Genomic DNA, 23,915 nt, shown 5'->3' with positions numbered 1-23,915 from the left:
AGAACTATGAACAGTTTCTCACGTACAAATGGAGAATGCTCTGCAGGCTTTTTTGAGCAGCCCTGAGACTTCAAGTGAGTGACTTACCAAAACAAGAAGAGAGGGAATGGATAAGAGAACCCCCTGAACAAAGAAGGATCCAGCCCAAGTTGTCAGAATTGTCAGGATTGGGAAACCCTGCCTAAAGCATGAAGACATAGTTATGCTATGAAAGTGTAGTATCCAAACTCCTACATATAAGCAAACGTGCAAGTATAGCTGGCAGAATTTAGAAGGAGAGTAGGAAAAAAGGAAGGGTCAATGCACTAACGATTGGGAGGTAGATTTACAGTCGAGGTTTGTAAGTGATAGCAATATTTTCATAAACTAGGATGAGGAGGGAGAAAGGAAAGGGTGTAGGGACAATAGGAGGTAATGGACAGCGCTTAAAATCCACAAACAAACGACACTTTAAGTTATTTCATTTGAAATTATGGTACTAACCCCTTAAGAGGACTAAAACTTCCAAAAAGCCTCAAAGACATTAGTCAAGGAATCAAGTCTCAGAATAAGAATAGAGTGTAATAAATCAAGCTGCTCCTTTGTTTAAAAAAAAAAACAATGAAAAATGTATAATAAAGTGTGAAATTTTTAATAAAGCATAAGAAGAACACATTTTGTTAAAAAGAAGGCTTACAGTTTAACCCAGGTGACTTATTCATAGTAACTCATGGCATAGTAACAGTACTTACAATACAATATTGTACATAGTATAAGAGTGATAATATTCACTAAGCACACCGTAGTCTCTAAGAGATTTTGTCTTTTGGATACCAAATCTTAACTATTTACATTACAATAAAATCCTTGTGTTAACCTTGTGTTTCTGTAACAAACACTTGAGGCAGATCAACTTTAAAAGCAGAAAGGTAGCCAGGCAGTGGCAGCCCACACCTTTAATCCCAGCACTAGGGAGCCAGAAGCACAAAGATCTCTGTAAATTTGAGGTCTTCCGAGTGAGTTCCTGACAGCCAGGGCTACACAGAGAGACCCTGTCTCAGACAAACAGACAAACAAACAAACAAACAAACAAACACAGCAGAAAGGCCTCGTTCAGCTCGAAGTTTTAGAAGTTTCAGTCCATGGTTAGTTGGGCTTCCATGTCCCTGGGCCTATGGCAGAAAGAATTTGTGATGGAAATGCATGGTCAAAGAAGCTGCTTAGTTCCTGGTGGTGTGAAACAAAGACAGGACACAACCCCAGGAACGTACATTTGTTCATTAGACTCCACATTCCAAGTTTCCCACTGCCTCCCAGGAGCACCACAGGCCTTTGAGGACACCTACCCAAGCCATAGCAACCAGTTTTTAAAACATATCACACATAGTGTCTTGTGTAGTGATGTGGGTTACAAGTAGAAATAAAATGAGAATAGTTATATGATTCAAATGACTAGGTAAAAAGGCTCAATATTGATGTTTTGGTTTTCATTTTAACTTTTCAACATGCCTATTATGATTATGAAAACGTGTGCCTCATTCTGATGTTGTAACTTTGTATTTTTTTTTACAATTATAGACACCAAGGATACCTGACAAACTGATCTTGTACTAATGGTTGCCATGGAAATGAGCTTTTACCATGTGTTCAAATTTCTCCAGGGTGAAATCATGGAGACGGTGGATAGGTAGTTTTAAAATATTGACTTCTAGAGCCAAGTGGTAGTCCATGCCTTTAATACTATCATTTGGGAAGCAGAAGCAGGTGGATCTCTGTGCGTTTGAGAACAGCGTGGTCTATTCTGAGCCAATCAGAGCTACATGCAATACAGAATCTGACCTCTGTGTGTTTAATGCTGCTGCTCTGAGAACTACAGCAGAAGAGAGAAGTTTCTGGGCGGTGAGGCAGAGTTTACATGATCGTAGCTACTCAAATCTCCACACGCCTTACCCTTATAGAAAATGATGTTGCAGAACCACAGAGGAATCGAGAAGTATACAAATTCATAGAGGAAGCTTGGGTTGATCGTGAAGACCGATCACACAAACGTGGAACGTGAAACAAATTCTAACCTTTATTCTTTGAAAGTCTATGCTATGGAAGAATGGAAGGAAGGCAGGAAAGAAAAAAACCTGAGACTTCTATTGAAAAGACTAAAGTGACGTAAAACAAATGGCAATATGTGAACCTGGACTGAAAATAAAATCTATAAAGTGATCTGGATATAAAGAAATTTGAGTATAGACTATATGAAATTGTTAACTTTCTAGGTATAAAACTTCTAGCATAATTATTTAGGAAAATGGATGATACCAAGTGATAATTCTAGAAAGAAATTAGGGCTGAAGTGTTGCTATGGTTTGAATATGTTCTCCAGGTTTATGTATTGGAACTTGATACTTAAACCTACATGTTGTTGGCATTTGGAGAGGGGCCTTTGGGTGTAGCTGAGGCTAAATTAGTGGCTTTTTTGTTTGTTTGTTTTGTTTTGTTTTTTGAGACAGGGTTTTTCTGTATTGCTTTGGAGCCTTCCCTGTGTCCTGGAACTTGCTCTGAAGATAGACCAGGCTGGCTTCGAACTCACAGAGATCTTCCTGTCTCTGCCTCCAGAGTGCTGGGACAAAAGCCCGTGCCACCAACACCCAGCTGTTAGTGGCTTTATAAGAAAGAGGTTCTGAGTTATCACACTGGGCCATCTTGTCACATGCAGTCCTCTGTCACATTAAGGTTCCTTAGAAATGTCCTCCCAGATGCTAACCAGACATTAGTGCCAAGTTCCTGGGCTTTCCCACCCCAGGAACCTGAGCCAAATAAACTTGTATTCTTTAGAAGTTACCTAATCAGCAATGTTGCTTTAGTAACAGGATGTGGAATAGACAAAGGTCATGGTGTTTGCAACTTTTCAGATGGTCTAGTGGAAAACCCTTGTATTTATGTACTGTGCACACACACACACACACACACACACAGAGAAAAGAGAGCAAATATTAGCAGTGACTAATGTAGGTTACAGGAATGTGTGTAAACCTTATGGCATTCCTTCACCTCCTCTATAGGACTGGGGAACGTCCGTCAAAATGTTAGAGGAATTGTATCTATATTACCCTTTTCAATTTTATATATAAAGATGAATTTTGTATTTTCAGTTAAGTATATTATTGGTCACGTGTGCATGTTTTGTTCGTTCTTGGTTTTTGCTGATTGAATCTACAGGCCACACAAGTGTTTTACCACTTAACTTACACCCTTAGCTGCAATTATTCATTAACAAAAAAAAAAAAAAAAAAAAAAATTGGGTGTCAATACAGAAGACTCAGGTGACAAACTTATGACCAACTACGAGCCAGTTAACCTGCAGAGTTATCTCCGTAGGGTCACATTTCTGTTCTAACGAGGGGCTTGGTGGCCCTGTTTTCCATGATTCCTCTGGGTGTGATTCTTTCTGTCCTTCCCGCTGTGCAGCTTCTTATGGCAGGGATTTTCTTTGCCATTCTTCTTCACCTCGGAGGCTCTCAACCAATGCTTCAAAGTCTGATTGTTCGGGCTGACGCAGATCCTTCTGCGTTTAACATGGAGGCTGCCAAGAAAAGGGAAAAAAAAATCTTCACAGAAATCACAAATATAAGTAGGTGTGGTGATGTAAGTGCCTCCAGAACTTGGAGGCAGAGGCAAGTGGATCTCAGTGAGTTTAAGGCCAGCCTGGTCTACAGAGCGAGTTCCAGGATTTCTTACACAAAGAAACCCTGTCTCCAAAACCAAAAAACAAAGAGAGAGAAAGAGAGAGAGAGAGAGAAACCTCCTGTTTCTTCACCCAGAATTGGTAGAGTGGCACAGGCCTTTATTCCCAGCACTTCAGAGGCAAAGGGAGGAAGATCTCTGTGAGTTCAAGGCTAGCCTGATCTACAGAGTTCCTGAACAATCAGAACCAGATAGCAAGACCCTGTCTCAAAAAAAAAAAAAAAAAAAAAAAAAAAAAAAAGTGTTCCAGTGAGTGTGAGCTGTGGTCCTCCTACAAAGACTACACCTGGGGTTGTCCTTAAAGTGCATTTCTTCCTTAGAGCAGCTCTTTGAAATGACTTCTGAGGAATTCTGACCTCCTGAATGAGTTCACGGGGTGGGGTTGGGGGTGGACAGCAATAACAAGCAGATGTTTCTATCCAAGAGATAATCTCTGTGAAGTACAAGAAACATCTGCCGAAGTTAACAGCTTTGCGTGGTATTTCTGGAAGTTCCTTAGTGAAGTCTCAGTAGAGTGGCGTAAACAAGCAAGCTGCTGTCTGGGGCATGAAGAAAGCACATTTATAGGGTCAGAAACAAAGGACTTATTTCCCAAAGAAAATGGAGAGTCTAGTGAGTTCATTGATATTTAATTTCTATTAATTAATCAATTATAGCTTGTATTATACGATGCCTGGGAGTTACATTTGGAATATAATCGATGCTCTCTGCATCTTAAACACTGATCTCAAGTCTTAAAGCCTTTATGAGCCGTCATGGTTAATTGACTACATTTTGGACAAATACAGGTATGCTTCTGTAGTAAACTGTCTGAAGATAAGACGTCTTAGATTGAGTATTGGAAGACATAACAGAGAGGATCTGTAACTTACCACTTAGAGATACAAAACTCTGATTTTGAAACCAAGTCACAAGTACCCTATATTTTTCAACTTGCTTATCAGCACAGAGTTCAATGTATAAATTTGTACTTTTATAAGTTAAATACATTTAAAAACAGATTAACTTCATAATCTCCCTTTAACTAAAAACTAGTACTTTGGGGGCCGGTGAGATGTGTCAGGGGTAAGAGCACTGGCTGCTCTTCCAGAGGTCCTGAGTTCATTCCCCAGCAACCACATGAGCTCACAACCATCTGTTATGGAATCTGATGCCCTCCTCTGGCAGATATGTCTGTATGCAGACAGAGCACTCACGCATAAAAAATTAATTAAAAAAGCAAAACAAAACAACCCAGTACTTTGAAAACCTAAAGGTAGCTGGTGGTTGGTGGTGCATGCCTTTAGTCCCAGCACTCAGGAGACAGAGGCAGGTAGATCTCTGGGAGTTCGAAGCCAGCCTGGTCTACAGAGCAAGTTCCAGGACAGGCTCCAAAGCAGTACAGAGAAACCCTGTCTCAGAAAAACAACAACAAAAAAAGAAAACCTAATCGTAAATTCTTCAATCACATTTTTCTTCCTCAAAGTGAGGATGCTATGGTTCAAATCTAGAATGTTCCTCATAGGCTAATGTTTCAAATGCCTGCTTCCTGACCGCTGTCCTGTTTGGGGAAAGCGTGGGAGCTTTGGGAGGTAGGACCTTGCTGGTGGAACCCACTCACTAGGAACTGGGCTTTGAGAGTCGTAGCCCGGCTCCTGGTTCTGGCCTCTCAATGTTTTCTGGCCTACCATGATGTGATGAGCCTCTGCCACATGCAACCTCCTGCCGTGAGCTCCACTAAGTCTTTTCTACCACCAGGGCCATGAACACTTCAAAACCATGAGCCAACTAAATCTTTCCTCCGTCTCATTGTTTCTGTCTGGAGTTTTGGCCAGAGAAGGACACCAGCAGCAAACATAGAGGCTTTACATTGTTCTTGTTCCTGTGCCTTTAAGGTCTGACATACATTAATTTCCACCTAAACTGAAGTCCTACTGCTGATGGTGTTCTCTTGTAGTCCCAGGAAGCTATCTCTCAAATACCCACAGGAACTTTTTCTATTTTTCTAAGTCTACCTTGTAAATGCTCTCATGCCTCCTTTAGGCTGGAATGACAGATATGCCTGTGTTGGTGATATGGAAAGACTTGAGAAGAACAGTTGGAAGCTTGGTGTTTCTCAGAGCTGCCAGAACAGGCTTGGTCAGTTCAGTTCAGTAGTATATGTGCAATGCAAACATCAAGTTGCTATCAACCATCTATGAACTTTTGACTCTCCAACTATTACCAATGATTATTTATTAACATTAAATAAAATACTGGTAGAATTTCAACCGAATATACTTTATTAGTCTTAGAGGATTATTTAAAGAACAGATTTAGGGGAGGGTCATAGATTCAGAGGATTCAGCCCATGACTGGTTCTGAACATTTGGAAAGGACACCATGACAGTGGGAATATATGCTCTTCATATTGTGATGGACAGGAAGCAGGACATCTACCAATGATAGGAAGGAAGGGACTGGGGACAAAGTCATACCCCTAATGATCCACCTCCTCCCACAAGGCGGAATCCCCAGCAGGCCCCACCTTCTAGAGTTTCTCAAATCCCCTGTAACAATTTTACTAGCTGCAGAGCAGTTATTCAGCAATAAGCCTGTAGAGACATATTGTATTCAAACAATAGCTCAGAGGTTTCCCAAATGTTAGGGACTTGAGGCGTTTCTTAGAAAGAGGTTCCTTATAGCATGCTTCCTGGACTGCTGCAGATTACACTGGTTCTCAATGACTAAACCATCCAAGCTGACAGAACCAGGGCAATGAAAACTGAGGCAGCCGAGAGAGTTCTCCACCCACTTTTTCCCTCTGTAGTCACCCAAGGTCATTTAATCTTGAACAAATAATCACTGGCTCCTCAGACCCCAAGTGTGGTATTAAAACTCAATTCGTCTCTGACTCTTTTGAGAATCCATAAACCCTCCCCAAGAACATGCTAACAGGTTTACATGTCAGTTGTCAAGTAATCCACAGCCCCCAGTCTGAAAAGTGTCTAACCCTTTCTCTGCCATTTATAACATTATACGTAATGTTATAAACAAGGGAGCCATGTGATAATCCCGTTTCTGCTATTTGCTAGCAATACAGTGCTGGTGAACTATGTAACTTTGTCCACTGGCTTCTTCTGTGCGGCAGGGAAATAAACTATGCCTTCCTCTCAGGGTTTCTCAACTTCCACAGCAAGTGGGTGTCTCTGAAAAGATGCTGAGAAATCCTCAACATAATTTTCTCATCCTCCTGATAATAAAATAGCAGTAACTGGGCATATGATACAAGCTATGCAGTGCATTTCCCGTGTGTGTGTGTGTGTGTGTGTGTGTGTGTGTGTGATCTTAAAAGTGATTCAGACTACCAGATTATAGAAAATCATAGGATGGCACATAGAGCCTAACTGGATAAAATGTTTTTCAGAGACTCCAGAAGGACAGAGACCACTGGATCTCTGCTGTATCCTCAGTGCATGGTACATAGTTACTGACTAACAGATACCTGTCAAATTTGTTAACAGAACAAAGGTTCCTGGGTGTCTCAGAAGCTTGGCCTTAGGCAGTGCTGTTATTTTATAGTCCAAAGGAAAGATTGCCAAATGGCTCACTAGCATCACCCAGATGCATGAGCAGTGTTAAAGCCAGCATGCCAGGGAGATAACTCACATGTGATACACTAGAGTTTAAGAGGAAAAATTTTTTTCTTTGTTGAAATAGGCTATCACTATGTGACCTAGGCTGACCTTGAACTGGTGATCTGCCTCACTCTCCTGAATGCTAGGATTACAGGCATATACCTCCATACCTGATCTTGGAAGAACACGTTGTGGTGAGCCCTACTCTTCCTTTTGAATGACCTTGGAAGATAAATAATGTTATAAACAAGGGAGCCATGTGATAATCCCGTTTCTGCTATTTGCTAGCAATACAGTGCAGGTGAACTATGTAACTTTGTCCACTGGCTTCTTCTGTGCGGCAGGGAAATAAACTATGCCTTCCTCTCAGGCTGTTGTTGTTGTCCTACAGTACTGATCATGAGGTGTAGTGGAACGGGTAGGAGGGCCAGGTACTCAGAATCAAAAGCACACAGGAGCATTTGCAAGTGGATTTGCACGCAGTACTGTGACAAGAGCAGACATTGCCACACCACTTTTCAGACCATAAATCCCTACTGAATCCAGAGAGTAAAAGTGTCAGCAACCATCTCCTGCCTGGAGAAAATTACAGTTTAAAGTTATGACATATGACATTGTCGTCACTGATTGCTAAATGTTGAGCGGAGGACTCAGGGTATTCCTGTACAGAGATTGTGTGTTTACTCCAGGTAGCCTGGCACTCAAAGACAAGAGAGGGTCCTCTTCCTCCCCTCGTTTGAATGATGTATAGGTTGTATGTCAGGTAAAGCATTTCAAGCCGGCGTTTGTTAGCCGAGGGAATGGATAGCCAACATTCAGGTTGACACGTCTTGCTGAAGAACACTCACATGACAGCTGCCAAGTCACAGTCCCCATCAGCTCTCTGGATGCTGCATGAATTCACTCTTTCCAGAAGCCTTCTGGAAATATGATGGGAAACTTCAGTGCAGCAGCTGGAAGCTATGGGAAGTATGGCTACAAGAGAGGGAAGGAGATAACATTACAGTCCGCAGAATTCCGACTTGACCTCATCTTAAAGATTCCAGAGAAACACTGTGTAAATCTACTCAAACAAGTGCTTCGGGGGGGGGGGGGGGCTTCACGAGTGCAGAGGAAGCCGGGCTGTGTCTCTACCTTCCAGAAAGTAAACGGTATTAGTAGAGAAAATGTAAATCTAGGTACAATGACGAAATAGGTGAAAGATATGAAACGCTGCAGCCATCGATGATGACAGAGTTGCACAGAGTGGGGTCAGACATTTGCTTAATGATGCCTGGGGCAGGAGAGATGGCTCAGAGGTTAAGAGCACTGACTGCCCTTCCCTAGCAATCATATGGTGGCTTACAACCATCTGTAATGAGATCTGGTGCCCTCTTCTGGCCTGCAGGCAGAACAATGTATACATAATAACTAAACAAATTATCTTTAAGCCTGCTGGTGGTGGTGCACACCTTTAATACCAGCACTCAGGAGGCAGAGGCTCTCCGGAACTACATGAGTGAGTTCCAGGTCAGCCTGGTCTAACAGAGTGAGTTCCAAAGCTACACTGAGAAACCCTGATTAAATGAAATTCACCTGTGGTCATGAGGTTGAGTCAGTTTGAGTCAGCAGCTAGCTGGACAGAAGAGGTAGGGAGGGGCCAGGTGGAGAAGGGTTTTTAAGGAGGAGTGAAGAGAAACACCGAGCTTGGGGAGAGTTGCTGGGAGAGGAGGTGAGCTACTTGCTACTCAGCCTCTCTGAGGAGCAGAATTCCATCTCAACCTTTGAATCTGTAGAGTGACAGAGATTTACGTAAATTCCCTTCATAGCTTTGAAAGAGTCAGCATTCCCTCAGGCTATGGCTCTTCAGGCCTCTGCCGAAAGTTGCTGATAGTGCTGGAGTTATGATTCGGTCAGCCATGGCCTAAAAGGCAGTAACAATTTAAAGACAAGGACAACACTCGTGGACCTCAAGTGAAAGCTTGAAGTTTTCTGTTAGAAGGACTCGGCTTGCCTAGCAGGCATGAGGTAGCCTATTCAATCTCCAGCACCACCACACGATCACAACTGATAAGCACGGTGGCACACACCTGTAAACCTAGCACTCAGGAACCAGAGGCAAGAAGACTACTACTTTGGGGTCAGCCTGGGCTACATAGTGAGACTCTGCCTAAACAAGGGAACGCAACATTTATCTGAGACAAAAGCACATGACACAGGGAGCCTTTTCTGAATTGAGTAAGTAGGAAGCTAGTGTTGGAAGATACAGTTCATGAGATGCTGAACTGACATCATTAAATCCTCAAACCGTCTGAGGAGGCTTAGCTTGTGTGAAAAGGGAGTCACTGTTTGATAAAGAGTGAGAAAATCCATCTTGTAGTGCTAATGAAGACAGGTTAGGTGGCAGGGGGGGACACTGAAATGAGCTTATGCTGTGAGTTATAAGACAGCACAAATAAGAAAATACATTCCTCGTGCTAAGATGTCTGCAGATCTCCACATGCCACGCACAGTATTCTCTATGCTCTCCGTTTTACCAGCTGAATAGGGAACACAACACAGTGAGAATCATAATGAGCGGAGGCTGCTGGCAACAACCTCATAAAGAGAAGAGAGCTCTGAGTGAACCAACAATTGCATGGGACGTGTAGACCTTTGTCTAAGCAGTAGGAGCAGCTGCCTTTGGGATGAGGGAACATCTTCGTGTCCATGTCTAAGACACTTGGAAGTGCTAGGTCTATCCACAGCTTTGGGTGAGAAAAGCAATTGACTACAAATTTTAAATTGTGTGACGACTTTCTAGGCATCAGAACTTTGTTACCATTGATCAGTTTACTCATTCATTCCATCATTAAATAAAATACTATTTCTTCTTAGCAGTTAGACTGTTTCCAACATAATTTTAGTCAACGGGAGATGCAAAAATAAGTGAAATCATGTGTCCCTATACTCAAGAGGCTGTAGTAAAATTGATTTGGAACTTAATGTGTCGGGTACAACCCTGCTGGCCCAGGTAACTATGCTTCTAGGAGATTTTCTCTTCTTTCCTCATGTGGGTTCCAAGGATCAAAGTCAGGTTGCCAGTCTTCGAGGCAAGCAACTGAGCTATCTTGCTGGCTCTATTCTGGAATTCTGTCCTTCAAAAAGAGTCATGCAAGTTATAAGGACAGGTGCAGTCATTCACTGTGACAAGACTTTTGAGTTTATCTAAAATAAGTGAAAAATTAGTAAAAGAAAAAAACCATTTCAATGAAGAAGCAATGCACACTTTTAAAAGTTATTTATTAGGAATATATGTGTACACATATCATATGTGCACTCAATATCAGAGTAGCCAGACATATAAATCAAATAGTGACAATCAGAAGAGAGAAACAAATAGCAATTCAATAGTGTCAGAAGATTTTAGGATTCCACTGTCAAAAGTGGACAGATCACCCACATATGAAGTTAGTGAGCAAACAGCAGGCTGGAACAACACTAGATCATATGTACCCAACAGGTACATACACAGCATGCTACTCAACCACAGCAGAGTACATATTCTTCTGCTTGCACAGAATAGTCTACAAAATAGATTACATACTAGGTAAGAGAATAAATCTTGAATTTAAAGAGATTGAAACCATTCCAAATATCTTTTAGGTTTGGCCACAATGACAAAAGAAAACTGATAAATACAAGGAAATCTAACATAACAACACACACTTGAACAACTTTTTTTAAAAAAAGATTTATTTTGTATATAGTGTTATGGGTTTTTTTTTTTTTTTTTTTTTTTTGAGACAGGGTTTCTCTGTGGTTTTGGAGGCTGTCCTGGAAGGCTGACCTCAAACTAATAGAGATCTGCCTGCTTCTGCCTCCCGAGTGCTAGAATTAAAGGTGTGTGCCATCAATGTCCGGCTTGATGTTTTTTTGGGGGAGAGCTTTTTGTATATAGTGTTATGTCTACATGTATGCCTGCAGGCCAGAAAAGGCAACTAGAACTCATTGCAGATTGTTGTGAGCCACTATGTGGCTGCTGGGAATGGAACTCAAGACCTCTAAAAGAGCAAGCAGCAAGTACTTTTAACCACTGAGCCATCTCTTCAGCCCCCTTGAACAATCTTTGAGCTAAGGAAGAAATCATAATGGAAACTAGGAAATATCTTGATATAAAAAAAATAAAAGCACAATACACCGTAACTCCTGGAATATTCCCGGATAGCATTGGAAGGAATGTTTGTTTCAATGAGTAGCTACAGTAAAAAAGAAAGACCTCCAAGAACTTATTCATAATGGCCACCAGTAGCTAAACTGTAGTGACATAAATGCCCATGCCTTACAGAAAAACACAAGACCTGCAGAAGAACGCCCTTTAACAGCCTGTCATTAGAGGGGAGGGGCCCAAAAGGCCCTGACCCTCCCAGAGGAACCTTAGGTAGTTCATGGTTGCTGGGGGAAGGAGAGACACCCTTTTCCAGTGGTGTAGTCACGGGTAAGGTGCCCATTGTCCTATAAACAACCTTAAAGAAATCCACTGAGTCAAAACCAAGAACAGGTAGGTGATGGAGGTGAATAGGATCAAAATGTAAAGATGTCATAATGAAACACACCACTATGTATAGTTAACATATGCAAATAAAAACTTTGGGGGAAAGAATAAATGGTTTTTAGTCCAATGAATTTTTGTATCCTTGGGAAAATAGGGTGTACTTAGACTCCCCCAAATGTATGCTGATTATATGTTTATGTTTATATACCTATTCACAAAAAGTCCTCAATAACTTCTAAACTATGAATTCTGGTTAATAACTTTGAAATACAGCTATACAGGAGATATAAAGCATTTGTACTTCTGCTCAGCTCCACTTTTCAAGGGAGGAAAATGAACATTTATGCAGTAAGAATCTTCTTTTTTCCCAGTAATCTAGATCTAGGAAAAGGTTTTCATTTTTATCATGCACATGAGTGCGCACACAGTCATCTAGACAACCTAGAAATAGAAAAACATAATTTGTCCTGAAAATATTTTTTGAGTGGCCACCATGTGACAAACAGAATCTCAATTGGAAATATCTAAATAAACAAGGCCAGGTATTTGAGCTTAAAATGCCCAATAATCCAACGGAAGGCTGTAAGAAGAACAAGTTACTATAACCCACCAAAATAAGTATTGTAGCTCACTGGTAGAGTGTTTGCTTAGTGTGTAGGAGACACTGGAGTCCGTCCCTAGCAAAAACCAAACAAAGTAAGTGCCCAGTTCAAAATGTTCAAAAATGCTGTGGGATCACAGGTGAATGGATCCACCCACAAAAACCCACACATTGTAGGACTCTGTTTGTGTGGAATGCCCAGAACAGGCTAATCTATGGACATGAAAAATGGATCAGTGGGTGGTTGCCAGAGGCTGGGAGGAGGGGATGGGAACGGTTGCTAGTAGGAACGGGATTTTCTTGTGGTGTGATAAAAGCATGCTATAAATAGTGACATAGTGACAAAGCCTTCACCAATGTGATTATTAAAAATCACTGTCACATTTTAAAATGATGAATTTTGCTGTAGAAACACTAGTTGTAGTTATGTTTATTAATACTTGATTCCCTAAAATAATTTGTTGTTTTAACTGCTTACTCTACAAGTCAGACTCTTAATATAACAAATTACAGTGTTGAGTTTTTCCATATATCCACCCACACATTTATCTACCTCACTATATATGTCTCTGTGTGTGTGTGTGTGTGTGTGTGTGTGTGTGTGTGTGTGTTGTGGTTTGACTGTGGAGTATCCCTCACACATTCAGTATTGAACAGTTGGCCCCACATGATGGATGGCACTCTCTTGGGTGATGATGGAAATTTTAGGAGATGGGACCTAACTGGAGGAAGTGAGTTACTGAGGGCATCCTGTCCTCTCTCCTTCCTGTCTGCCATGAGTCCCTGTACCAGTACAGCCATGTCACAGGCAGAATGAGCAGAGAATGGTAGACAGAAACTTCAAAAACCGTTAAACAAGATGACTAATTTCTCCTTTTAGATTGTGTTTCTCGAGTATTTGTCACACACGAGCAAGAAAAAAAATCTGATTATATTACTACACACCATTCTTGGAGTGGAACCACCTGGAAGCCAGCTGTGTTCCAAGTAACTCTATAAATCATGAAATGTAACTTTTAGAAGCATGGTGGGAATAAGGAGTCACAAAAGAACCCGGGAGTTGAGTCATGCAAGTGCTGATATCAACTCGAGGAATAGCTTTAAATCAGAAAGGCACCCAGGACCTGTAGGTGTTCCATAAAACTGAGAAGCACTTCTCATATACAAATGTAGGACTAGTTCGGCTGGGGACTACTTGGTCTGTGAGATTAACTAATTAAAAGCCTTACTTACACAGCTAAACGTTTAGTATACGTTGGTAATTAAAACCAGCGATGCCTTGACGTGATCCAAAATACAAAAGACCGGAAATAACTTTGAAGAGTTGCACGGGGAGTTAGCTGGGTGGTGAAGTATGTGAACAGGGTAGATGGGGTGAGGTCTGTGCTAAGATTCTGTTGGATGACACTGACCTCTAGAGGCTCTCTTATGCAAAGTCCTGTCAGCATTTTATTTCAGTCACGACTCCAGAATTTGAAGAAGAGACTTGTATTTGGCATTGCTAGTGGAAAACATGGAGAGAAAACGTGAAGACGCAAGCATAGGCAATGAGTTCCTGAGTATTGCTCCAGTAGCCCAAGGAACAACAGCCAAGATTGACAGATCGGATCGCATCAAGTGAATAAGCTTCTGCACCCCAAGAAAAACAGTGAAGAGTCAGGCGTCAGGGCTGGAACACTCTTTGCCAGCTAGCCATCAAATATCCAGAATATATACAGAAGTGAAAGAAACCAAGCCCTTCAAAAGAATAAATAACCTTGTTGCCAAATGGGCAAATAAACTCAATTGACACTTTCCAAATGAAAACAGGAAAACTAGTTCATAAATACATAGAAACAATTTTCAGCATCTTTAGCTACTAGGGAAATATAAATTAAAGGTACAATGAGATTGCTCTTCATGGCAAAGTGATAGTCATCAAAAACCAAAACCAAAGACAAACCAAAGCAAAACAAAAACCAGCGAATGCTGCTACGAAGGGGCCTGATACATTGTTGTTGAAATTTCAAATTAGCGCTGCCACTGGGGGGGGGGGGGGGAGTTAGCATGAAGGTTTCTCAAAAATTAAAAATGGAACCACTGTGTGATCCAGTTATACCATTCCTGGGGATTTGCCCGAAGGAACTTAAGTCAGTATACCACAGAAATACTCACATACCCATATTTATTGTGGAACTATTTGCAAAACCCAAAACGGGATCAGCGAGGTAAATGAGAATGACTCATTCATTTGGTACCCAGTGGGTGGCGCTGTTTGGGGGAGGTTGTAGAACCTTTAGGAAGTGGAGCCTTGCCAGCGGGAGGCCGCATCCCTGAGCCCGGGCTTTGGGAGAGTGGCTTCTCTCCTTTCCTTTTTGCAGTGGATCTGGAGCCTGCCAAGACTGCTCAGTGGGTGAAGGGACTGAGCAGCCTGACCACCTGAGCCGGGTCTCTGGGAACCACGTGGCGGAAGGAGAGACCTGAAACTTATTCTCTGACCTCTACATGCATGTCCCATGGCACATGTGCACCCACCCATCTCCCACATACAAAGAGAGAAATGTGATTAAAAACAAATTTAAAGGTAAAGGCCATCTACTAGGAATGTGGAAGGGGAAGAGAAAATAAAAAATGGTAATAGAGGGTTGAAAGAACACTATATACATGGATGAAAATGTAACGAAATGCTAATAAAAAGGTAGAGTAACATATCAATTATTCTGCAGCTGCATTGCTTTTATTTAGATGACGCTGTTACTTTGAGAAGGGAACTAATAATAAATTAGGGAGGTTAAATCTCCCCTTAAAGAGTGCCTTAAATGCCACTATTGCATGAAGCCAGGGATATCAGGGGTCATAACCTTTCTTCCCAATCATAGATTACACAAGCATATCTGTCTGATGGAGTTAGCATTTCTCTGATGGGAACTAGATGAAAAAAAAAGTAAGTTCTAGAGAAGTCTGTCAGGGTGGGCTTGTAAAGCACTATACAGCTATAGACTAAATCCTACTGAAGTGGAAACTAGCCAGAGGCAGTGAACTGCCCTTTTGTCCCGAGTCATGGGCTCCCGTTTCACCCACAACCGGTCTTACAGGTGCCAGTTTGCTTTGCAAAGGATGTGGCATACCAGATCTACATCAGAATGTCCTTTAAGGAGTGATTTGTGAGGTTGATGAGTGCATTTTCCTGCTGACAAGAGGAGACATGCAGGTCAGTCTTGGAAGAGACAGTTAACAATCAGCGAACATCGAGTGACTCATTTACCAGTCCTGCAGAGTGTCTTGTATGGGATGGAAACCAAACATGGACTTCTGAAGCAAATGTCACCAGAAGCTTATTACACGGAGGAAATACAGAGAAGTCTGGGGTGAATATGGGAAAGGATAGCAGCAGGCTACCCGAAAGGCAGAATAGCTCATGTAAAGAAGGGGGGGGGGCTGGAGAGATGGTTTAGTGGGTAAGAACACAAGCAGGCATATTGGTCTAGAAATGTTGAAGTTAATTTTTTTTCCCATTTGTACAGAGGTAACACGCTGTATGAAATATGTAAGGTCTTGTCTATGTGGGTTTGATTAAAAAACTAATAAAGTATTCTCTAAACAATGAACAAAACAAACAAACAAACAAACAAACTCACTAACTGATCTTCCAGAGGTCCTGAGTTCAATTCCTAGCAACCACATGATGGCTCACAACCATATGTAATAAGATCTGGTGCCCTCTTCTGGCCTGTAGGGATACATGCAGACAGAACACTGTATACATAATAAATAAATAAATAAATAAACCTTTTAAAAACTCGAAGAGGGATAGGCACACACTCTTATAGCCATCAACCAAATTTTATCAATTATAACCCATTTACATGTCGACTTTCAGTCTTGTTTTGAAGAAATCTGCTTCCACTACTCCATTATTGCAAGCAAGGCTGCAGTGAACGCCCACCCAAGAGAGCACCGGCTCTTCACTGCGCATGAGACATTAGTTCAATTAATCTTCACGGCAACCATAAGCAGAAGGAACTGTCTGTAGTCATCACATTTAGCATGTGCGCAACTAATGTGCAGAAAAGTCACATAATGTTCCCTAAATCAAAGGACCCGGAAAGGGTGGTGCTCGGTTTGCATTCAAGCCAGCCAGCCATTTAGAACGCCCTCGGGCCGTACCCAAGTTGCTCATCTGTATGTCTCCCTGGGACTGCACAAGAACTCCCCAAGATCACCATTTCTCAAACTATAGCCTGCGTCAGAATCATCTGGAGTTATTTTAAGCCAGAGACAACTGTCGGTTCCCGCCAACCTCACGTTTCTGACTAGTTAAGTTGGGGTGACACGTGAGCATGTGCAGCCATTACCCCCCCCCCCCCTGCAGCTTCCCTGGTGAGGCTGATACTGCGGTTCCCGGAATACACTTGGAGGACCACAGAACAGACACGTGCGGAGAACCGCTGGCTTGTAGGCTGTGTGTGTGCATCTCCATCTATACTTGACCGTGCAAATAGCTCTGCAATGGTTGTATTTACGTATGGACTAAATGAGAGGCACACTTAACAAAATTTTCAACATTTTATGTTTTCTTGAAATGTTAACTTTGCTAGGACTGGAGTGTAACTCGGTGGTAAAGCACATTCTTAGAAGGAACAAGGCCCTGGATGCAGTCCCAAAACGAAAATAGTTGATGGCAGTTTAAAAATAACTCAATGTGACTTAATTTGTATTTCCTCGTTGATGAGCTCTAAGCATTCAGATTCGTGCTTTGAATTGCCAAGTACGAATTTGACAATTGTTTTTTCTAATAAAAAAAAAATCATTTTGGTCAGGCGGTGGTGCACGCCTTTAATCCCAGAACTTGGGAGGCCAAGGCAGGCGGATCTCAGTGAGTTTGAGGCCAGCCTGGTCTACAAAGTGAGTTCCAGCCCATTGTGGGTGTTTCCATCCCTGGGCTGGTGGTCCTAGAAAGCAGGCTGAGCAGGCCAATAGCACTATGTAGCCCAGGCTGATCTCCAACTTTCAATTTCCTTGCATCTATCTTCTGAGTGCTAGGATTATAGCATGTGTCGTGACCTCTGCCTGAACAGGTTTTGAAAATGTACCTGTAAAAATTAGTTAGTTTTACATATAAGAGGGCAATATATTGAGCTATAGGGAACCGGAGGTAGGTCACATGCCTGGCTATGTGTGGAAGGCCCTAGGTTCATTCTCTAGTACTGTTTCCAAAACAATTTGCTAAGAAATTGTGCTTCTTATCCACAATTTAAAATTTATTATTACAAAGTTTCATAGTCACCTTACTGTATTTATACTTATAATAATATATATGTATATTTACACACACACACATATATGTAAATATATATATATATTTACATACATACATGAAGGGACACTAGCCCACTCGAGCATGTGGCTCTGGCAAACTTGTCCTCTCTCACTCCTTTTGCCTTGCTAAAAACTGTTAGATTACATTCCTAAAGCTACCCATGAAGGTCTACTCCCTTATTTGGCCACTTCCCCCTCCAGAGGCTAACTACCAAGATCCAGCTATCCAGGGATTGGAGAGGTGCAGAGAGGGAAGACTGATGAGCAAAGGGGTCACTGCCATGTAGGGGAAACCCACAGAAACAGCTACCTGAGCATGTGGGAGCTCACAGACTCCAGACTGACAGCTGGGGAACCAGCATAGGACCAAACAAGGCCCCCTGAATGTGTGTGACAGTCCTGTGGCTTGGGCAGTTTATAGGGTCACTGGCAGTTGGACCAGGATTTATTCCTAGTGCATGAACTGACTTTTTGGAGCCCATTCCCTGTGGAGAGATACCTTACTCAGCCTAGATGGGGGGGGGGGGGGGAGGGAGTGGGAGAATGGGAGGGAAAGGGAACAGGAACTGAGATTGCTATGTAACATAAGATTGTTTTTAATTTAAATAAAAATGGAGAGTTTAAAAAAAATCGAGCAATCAAATGCCCCCTTTGGTTCACTTAATTAACATATCCAATCAAAACAAAATACACCACCCATTCTGACACAGACCCGCCTTCTTCTCTTATTAAAAATTACACCTGCGAGGTCATTTGCTGCTGCTGTTTTCTGCCTAAGTCAGAAAGCAGCCACTTTGACTTTCTTCCCCCGCATAATAAAGAATCTTTCTGTGAAAACTGGTGTGTGGGTGTGATTTGTGCCTAATTCATGGTCCGAGAGAGCGTCCCCACTCTTTTTCAAGATCAATCCCTATGCAAAATAATAAGCATTTGTAAATGTAACCAAAAGATGCACTAAACTCATGAATCAAAGTGAGGAAGTCACAAAACACTAATGAAAGAGTGCAAAGGACGACTTCTTATCACGGACAGGGCGGAGTTAAGTTTAGACGTCGGCGTTCTTATCTAAACACACTCGCAGAGAGAACAGAAACTAGAGGTCTCATTAACCTGGAAAAGGGAGCTGGAAAGCACGACGTGGCGATGCTGTACGGTGTCACTGGTGTTACCCGGGTCGCGATGCTCTCAGACCGGACCATGGTGTCGCTCTAACGTGGGGACACCCTACTCTCCTGCAGTCTCTCCTAGCGCCAGCTCCTGCCCTCCAGAGAGGGAACCCACTCCAGGCGGCCTCAGAGCCACCCCAGAGTCCAGAGGGGCAGGAGGTGCTGCGCACGTGCACCCCACAGCTTGCCCCTCGGATTCCTAGATGCCCCCCCACCCCGCTGCCTCCCCATCACGCGTCTGTTTGAGGGTATCCACACTTGGGAAATACATCACTAGGAGTTGTGTATTGTTTTCAGATCGCCGGGGAAACGCTGTATTACAGTCATATTTAAGTGCTCTAAGGTGGACTTTTTAAAAAGCAGATAAATACACACTGAGGTGAAAACAGACTTTAACTTCGCTCATTTGCTTCATCTGCTCTGTGCCCTGCATACGGCTATGGATGGAATTGTTTCAGATTCTTGCATTCCTATCTCCAGGTTTTTTCTCTGTTGATATTAACATCGCTACAGTTTTTGTTAAGTTCATTTTTTAAGTTTACCTTAGATCTATTTGAGTGTCGGATGCATGCTGGGTTCAAGGGACTACATAAACGTGTTTTAACTGCAGGACACACCTAATGAGAAACTGAAGGAAAGCAGGTCACTGGGCCTGTTATGTCAGACCTGTCATGAACCTCTCTGCCGGTGAAACAGAGAGCCCCATCCGGAAGTGGCTTCCCAAACACAAATATATATGGGAATCCCTCCTAAAAATGGCTCAGTAAGGTTTTTTTTTTTTTTCATCACTTAGGACTCATCCACGAAGTGAAACCTTACAACAACCTACATCTTTTGACTACAAATGAAACCTGAGCCTGAGCCAAATTACAACTGAAATGGCCTGGAGGCCCCATCCAGATGGCTCAGTGGGTAAAGGCACTTGCTGCTAAGTTTGATCTGAGTGTGAGCCCCAGGGCTCACATGCTGGGAGAGAACAGCACACACACACACACACACACACACACACACACACACACACACACTAAACGGTCAATTGAGCCTAACCCTGGGTTCTGAGTTAAATAATCTGGACGTAGACAATGCTCATGGAGGTTCTGGAGCCAGCAGTCACATCGACAGGTGAAGGTTGTGCTCTGCCTCTGAATAGGGCCCAAGGTTTAGGTCATGGATAACATCACCTGCTTTGTGATTATTTTGGAACACTTTGGAAATGCCAATTCTTGAAGCGTCACACTGAGATAGTGGTCTAAGAACAAAATGTGTTTCCCGGTCTCAGATCGGCACAGGCCACGTCGGCGTGTCTTCCTCCAGTGCGCTGCATTGCCAAGGCCACATGCCATCCTTTCTGCCAAGCGATCCTCACCTCCCTCTGTATTTGGCTTTCCACCCCCATCTTGGATCCAGAATCACTTAGTACTACCACAGGGCACCCTCCCCTAACTGGGAATTTACTGAAGAAGAATTGGCGTTGGGCCTTCTTAGTTCCACAGCTGTTCTCAGCCACCACCTCCAATAATTTTAATTTAGTATCTTTTTTCAAAACAGGATTTCTTTGTGTAGCCCTGGCTGTCCTGGAACTAGCTCTGTAGACCAGGCTGCCCTAGGACTCACAGAGATCTGCTGTCCTCTCAACTCCTAGGACTGGGATTAACGGCATGTTAGTTTTAGATTAATTAATTAATTAATTAATTAATTTAATGTGTTTTGCCTGTGTTATGTTTGTGCCCCTATGTGCATGCAGTTCCTGAAGAGACCAGAAGGGGGCATCATATCCCATGGGCAGTTGTGAGATGCCACGTAGGTGCTGGGAACCAAACCCAGTTCTCTGCAAGAGCAGCCAGTGCTCTTAACTACTGACCCATCTTACTCCAGCACACACACACTCACTTATTTTAAATGGCGGGAGTTGGGGCTTGTCAGACAATGTGGTTTTCCCATTCCAAACAGCCTCTCGTAAGTGCCCGAGGCTAAACCACAGGCTGGGAATCTCATCTTTCTCATTATTATCACTGGATACGCTTTTCAGCCACTTTAGCTATTTGCTTCTTATCCTTCTCTACCAGGACTCAGCCTCTGTGAGGTTTGGTGCTGCAAGGTAGAGCCTTCCTCGTTCTATGCCACTCTACTCTTACCCTGTAGGAGGGCTGCTGGGGGGCAGGTGTGCATGTGTGTGCACTGTGTGCATGTGTGTGTGCGCCAGTGTGCATGTGAGTGTGTGTGTTGTGCGCGCGTGCGTGTGCACGTGTGCTTATGTGTGTGTGCACGTGCATGCGTGTGTGCACCTATGTGCATGCGAGTGTGTGCGTGTGTGCATGTGTGTGCACGTGTGTGCGTGTGAGTGTGCACCTGTGTGCATGTGCGTGTGTGTGCCTATGTGTGCGTGCAGCTGGAAACAGATCTGGAAGCTGGGAGCCAGGCCTTCATTTCAAAGCACTGCATGAAAAATGTATTTGGTAGAGTTGCAGATGCTGGCTATCAAACCTGAGCCAATAAATTTAGAGTCCTTGAAGGTCCTGCTGGAGCAACAGTGAACTTCTCTGGAGAGATATTGTGAAATAAATGAAAAGCTTCCTTCTCTAGCCTGATAGAAATGGAGGAGGGTCAGGTTTTTCCTCTTCTGGTTCACTTATGCCAAGTACCTTGCTGGACTGCTTCGAAGTCCTCAAGCAAATGCCAACAGGAAGCACACAGTTAGTAGGGCGGAGACCACCCCCTCCCCCCAAGAGAGGGACAGGAGCTCATCGACTGCTACCAGCTGTAGCCAAGGCAAAGAACCACTGTTTTCAGGTCTGAGGTCTTTCTTCTATGCAGGGACCTGAAATCAGGCTCATGAGCTTGTTAGGAGAGCTTTCTGGGCTACAGCTCCAGTCTCCAACTCTCACGTCTAAGAGAAGCTGTAATTCCAGTATGCAAAGGTGGGATTGTGAAATTTGTTTTGAAATGTTGGCATGTGCGCTTAAAAAGCAGACCAGACAAAGTTTATACTCCATCCCTGCTCCAGACTCAGGGCCCCGTTTAGGATGCAGTGTGAGAAAAGATAAATGCTATGCGTTGAGGGCTTCTCTTTCTCTTTTATTCTTTGGGAAATTAATGCTCTATTTATAATCTATCTTCAGAAAGACACACTACTTAAACTTTCTATGGCCAATATTAGTGTAATAGTTCTTTCACTTACATATTCCAGTGGTTAATTAAGTGCTAGCAGGGTGTGGTGGCTCATGCCAATCCAAGCATTTGGGAGGCAGAAGCAGAAGGATTGCCATGAGTCTGAGGCTAGTCTGAGATGCATATGCGTTCTAGGCCAGCCAGGGCTGCCTAGTGAGACTTTGCAGTCTAGCGGTAGAGGAGGGAATCTTAAATGCAGTAGTGAATGCTGCTGGAGTAGGTTCCTTTCAGTCCAAATGCAGCTATGATCTCCACATATTCACTGACAACACAGAAGTTAAATTCTCTTCAGTACACCTATGGCTCAGTCTTCTTAATCATGCTCCCCTTTCCAAGGGCTAGACTGAAGTTTGGTACCCACACAGCTGACTGCTCAAGAAACACAAGCTTGCCTGCCAATGCAGTTTTTTGTTTTTATTTTTTTTCCTCTAGGGGAAAAATATATACATAAACACACAGAGACAAAAAATATTCACACATGTGCATGTAGATACACACACACACACACACACACACACACACACACTTCTGTTCAGAGAGTCTAGATGTTTGAGGCATTTAGATGGAGAACAGTGGCTGTGCCCCAGCTTCTAGCTGGGAAAAGCTAGCATTCTGTCATAGAAAGTTGCAACTGCATGGAAAGGCTCATCTCCAATAGCCGATTAATTTTTGCGGGGAAATAATTCCTCCCCAAATCCCTGACCTTGAACCTGTGCTGTTCTCCAGATGATCAGAGAGCAATGGAAAAGTCTCACCGGAAGACAGAGACTCCTTCCAGCACCAACTTAGGAGGCATCAACCCCTCCCCCTGGAGTTCCACGTCACCGGTGCCCCCAACTCACCTTCCGAAGTTCGAAAAGCCACACACACAGCCACAGCCACGAGGGTAAGGCCTGCTTGCTGCATTCTTGCCTGGCCCACTGAGTCTGGTAATAACTCAGGTGAGACTGTGGGATCAGGAAGTGAATGGAAAGGTGTCCTTGGGTGCCGAGAAACAGCCTAAGTTGGCCAAGTAGCCCCGCCCTGGGAGGTTCTCACGTTTCTTTCTTAACACCTGGTTCCAGCCTGTCAGTAAGTTCATAAATTCGCAGCCGGATGTGTTCACATTGCTGGGGACTGGGGGAACATCTGTGGCCTCGTGGCAGCTGAAGAGGTCCTTACGAGTTGACAGTATTCATCAGAATCATCTGGAAGCCGTTGAAAATATAGCAGTGTACATGAATGTACCTGCCAGCCTCCATCTCCACACCAGAGTTCTAGGGTAGCAACATCATTTGAATTTCATACAAACTTCATGGGTGATTCTGATGGACACTTCTGTTGAGAATCGTTGCTTAAAATAAATTATTATTAATATTTTTTTGGCTGGGCGGTGGTGGCGCATGCCTTTAATCCCAGCACTCGGGAGGTAGAGGCAGGCAGATCTCTGAGTTTGAGGCTAGCCTGGTCCAAAGAGCAAATTTCATGACAGGCTCCAAAAATACTGAGAAACCTTGTCTTGAAAAAACAACCCCCCCAAAAAAAAACCCAAAAATTAAATTAAAAAAATAAATTGTTGTTGTTGTTGTTGTTATTATTATTATTATTATTTCTTTTGGGGTTTGAAACATGGAATGATAAGTCATAAAAAATGATCTGCATAGAAAAAGAGGAGAAAATTCACTTAGGCTCGGCCTGCAGTCAGATTTGGGTTTATTTTTGAGAGAGGTCAGACAGGCCTCCAGAAGTGACTCAGGGCAGGGTCAGAAGACCCCTGTCCGAGGTCAACCTTGCTGCAATCAGCTTCCCGAGTGAATCCACAAGGCACTGAACATGGCTGGATTCTAAAACTGCCTCTCCTGCTGAGCAACCTCAGG

At 43.0% G+C, this 23,915-nt stretch overlaps 1 protein-coding gene across 1 annotated transcript; it reads right to left on the bottom strand.

Moving 5' to 3' along the window:
• Positions 1–612: 612 nt before the first annotated feature.
• Ccl28 (C-C motif chemokine ligand 28) lies at positions 613–23,152 on the bottom strand. Its single transcript, XM_051183100.1, has 3 exons — positions 22,902–23,152; positions 8,162–8,288; positions 613–3,556 (listed from the first exon to the last, which is right to left on the bottom strand). Exons 1-3 carry the CDS (start codon positions 22,963–22,965, stop codon positions 3,367–3,369), a joined length of 381 nt encoding a protein of 126 aa, XP_051039057.1. The 5' UTR covers positions 22,966–23,152; the 3' UTR covers positions 613–3,366.
• Between the last annotated feature and the right edge of the window lie 763 nt (positions 23,153–23,915).

This window comes from Phodopus roborovskii, unplaced genomic scaffold (genome assembly GCF_943737965.1).
Source record: "Phodopus roborovskii unplaced genomic scaffold, PHOROB, whole genome shotgun sequence".
Classification (NCBI taxonomy): domain Eukaryota; kingdom Metazoa; phylum Chordata; class Mammalia; order Rodentia; family Cricetidae; genus Phodopus; species Phodopus roborovskii.
The sequence above is the reverse complement of the archived record's forward strand: the minus strand, read 5'-3'. Positions and strand labels throughout refer to the sequence as shown.

Coding starts and splice junctions, on each gene's coding strand:
- Ccl28 (XM_051183100.1), bottom strand. CDS start 22,965: ATGCAGCAAGCAGGCCTTACCCTCGTGGCTGTGGCTGTGTGTGTGGCT. Junction 8,289..22,901: donor GGCTTTTCGAACTTCGGAAG/GTGAGTTGGGGG, acceptor CCTCTCTTGTAG/CCATACTTCCCATAGCTTCC. Junction 3,557..8,161: donor TGTGACTTGGCAGCTGTCAT/GTGAGTGTTCTT, acceptor TTTTCTTGGCAG/CCTCCATGTTAAACGCAGAA.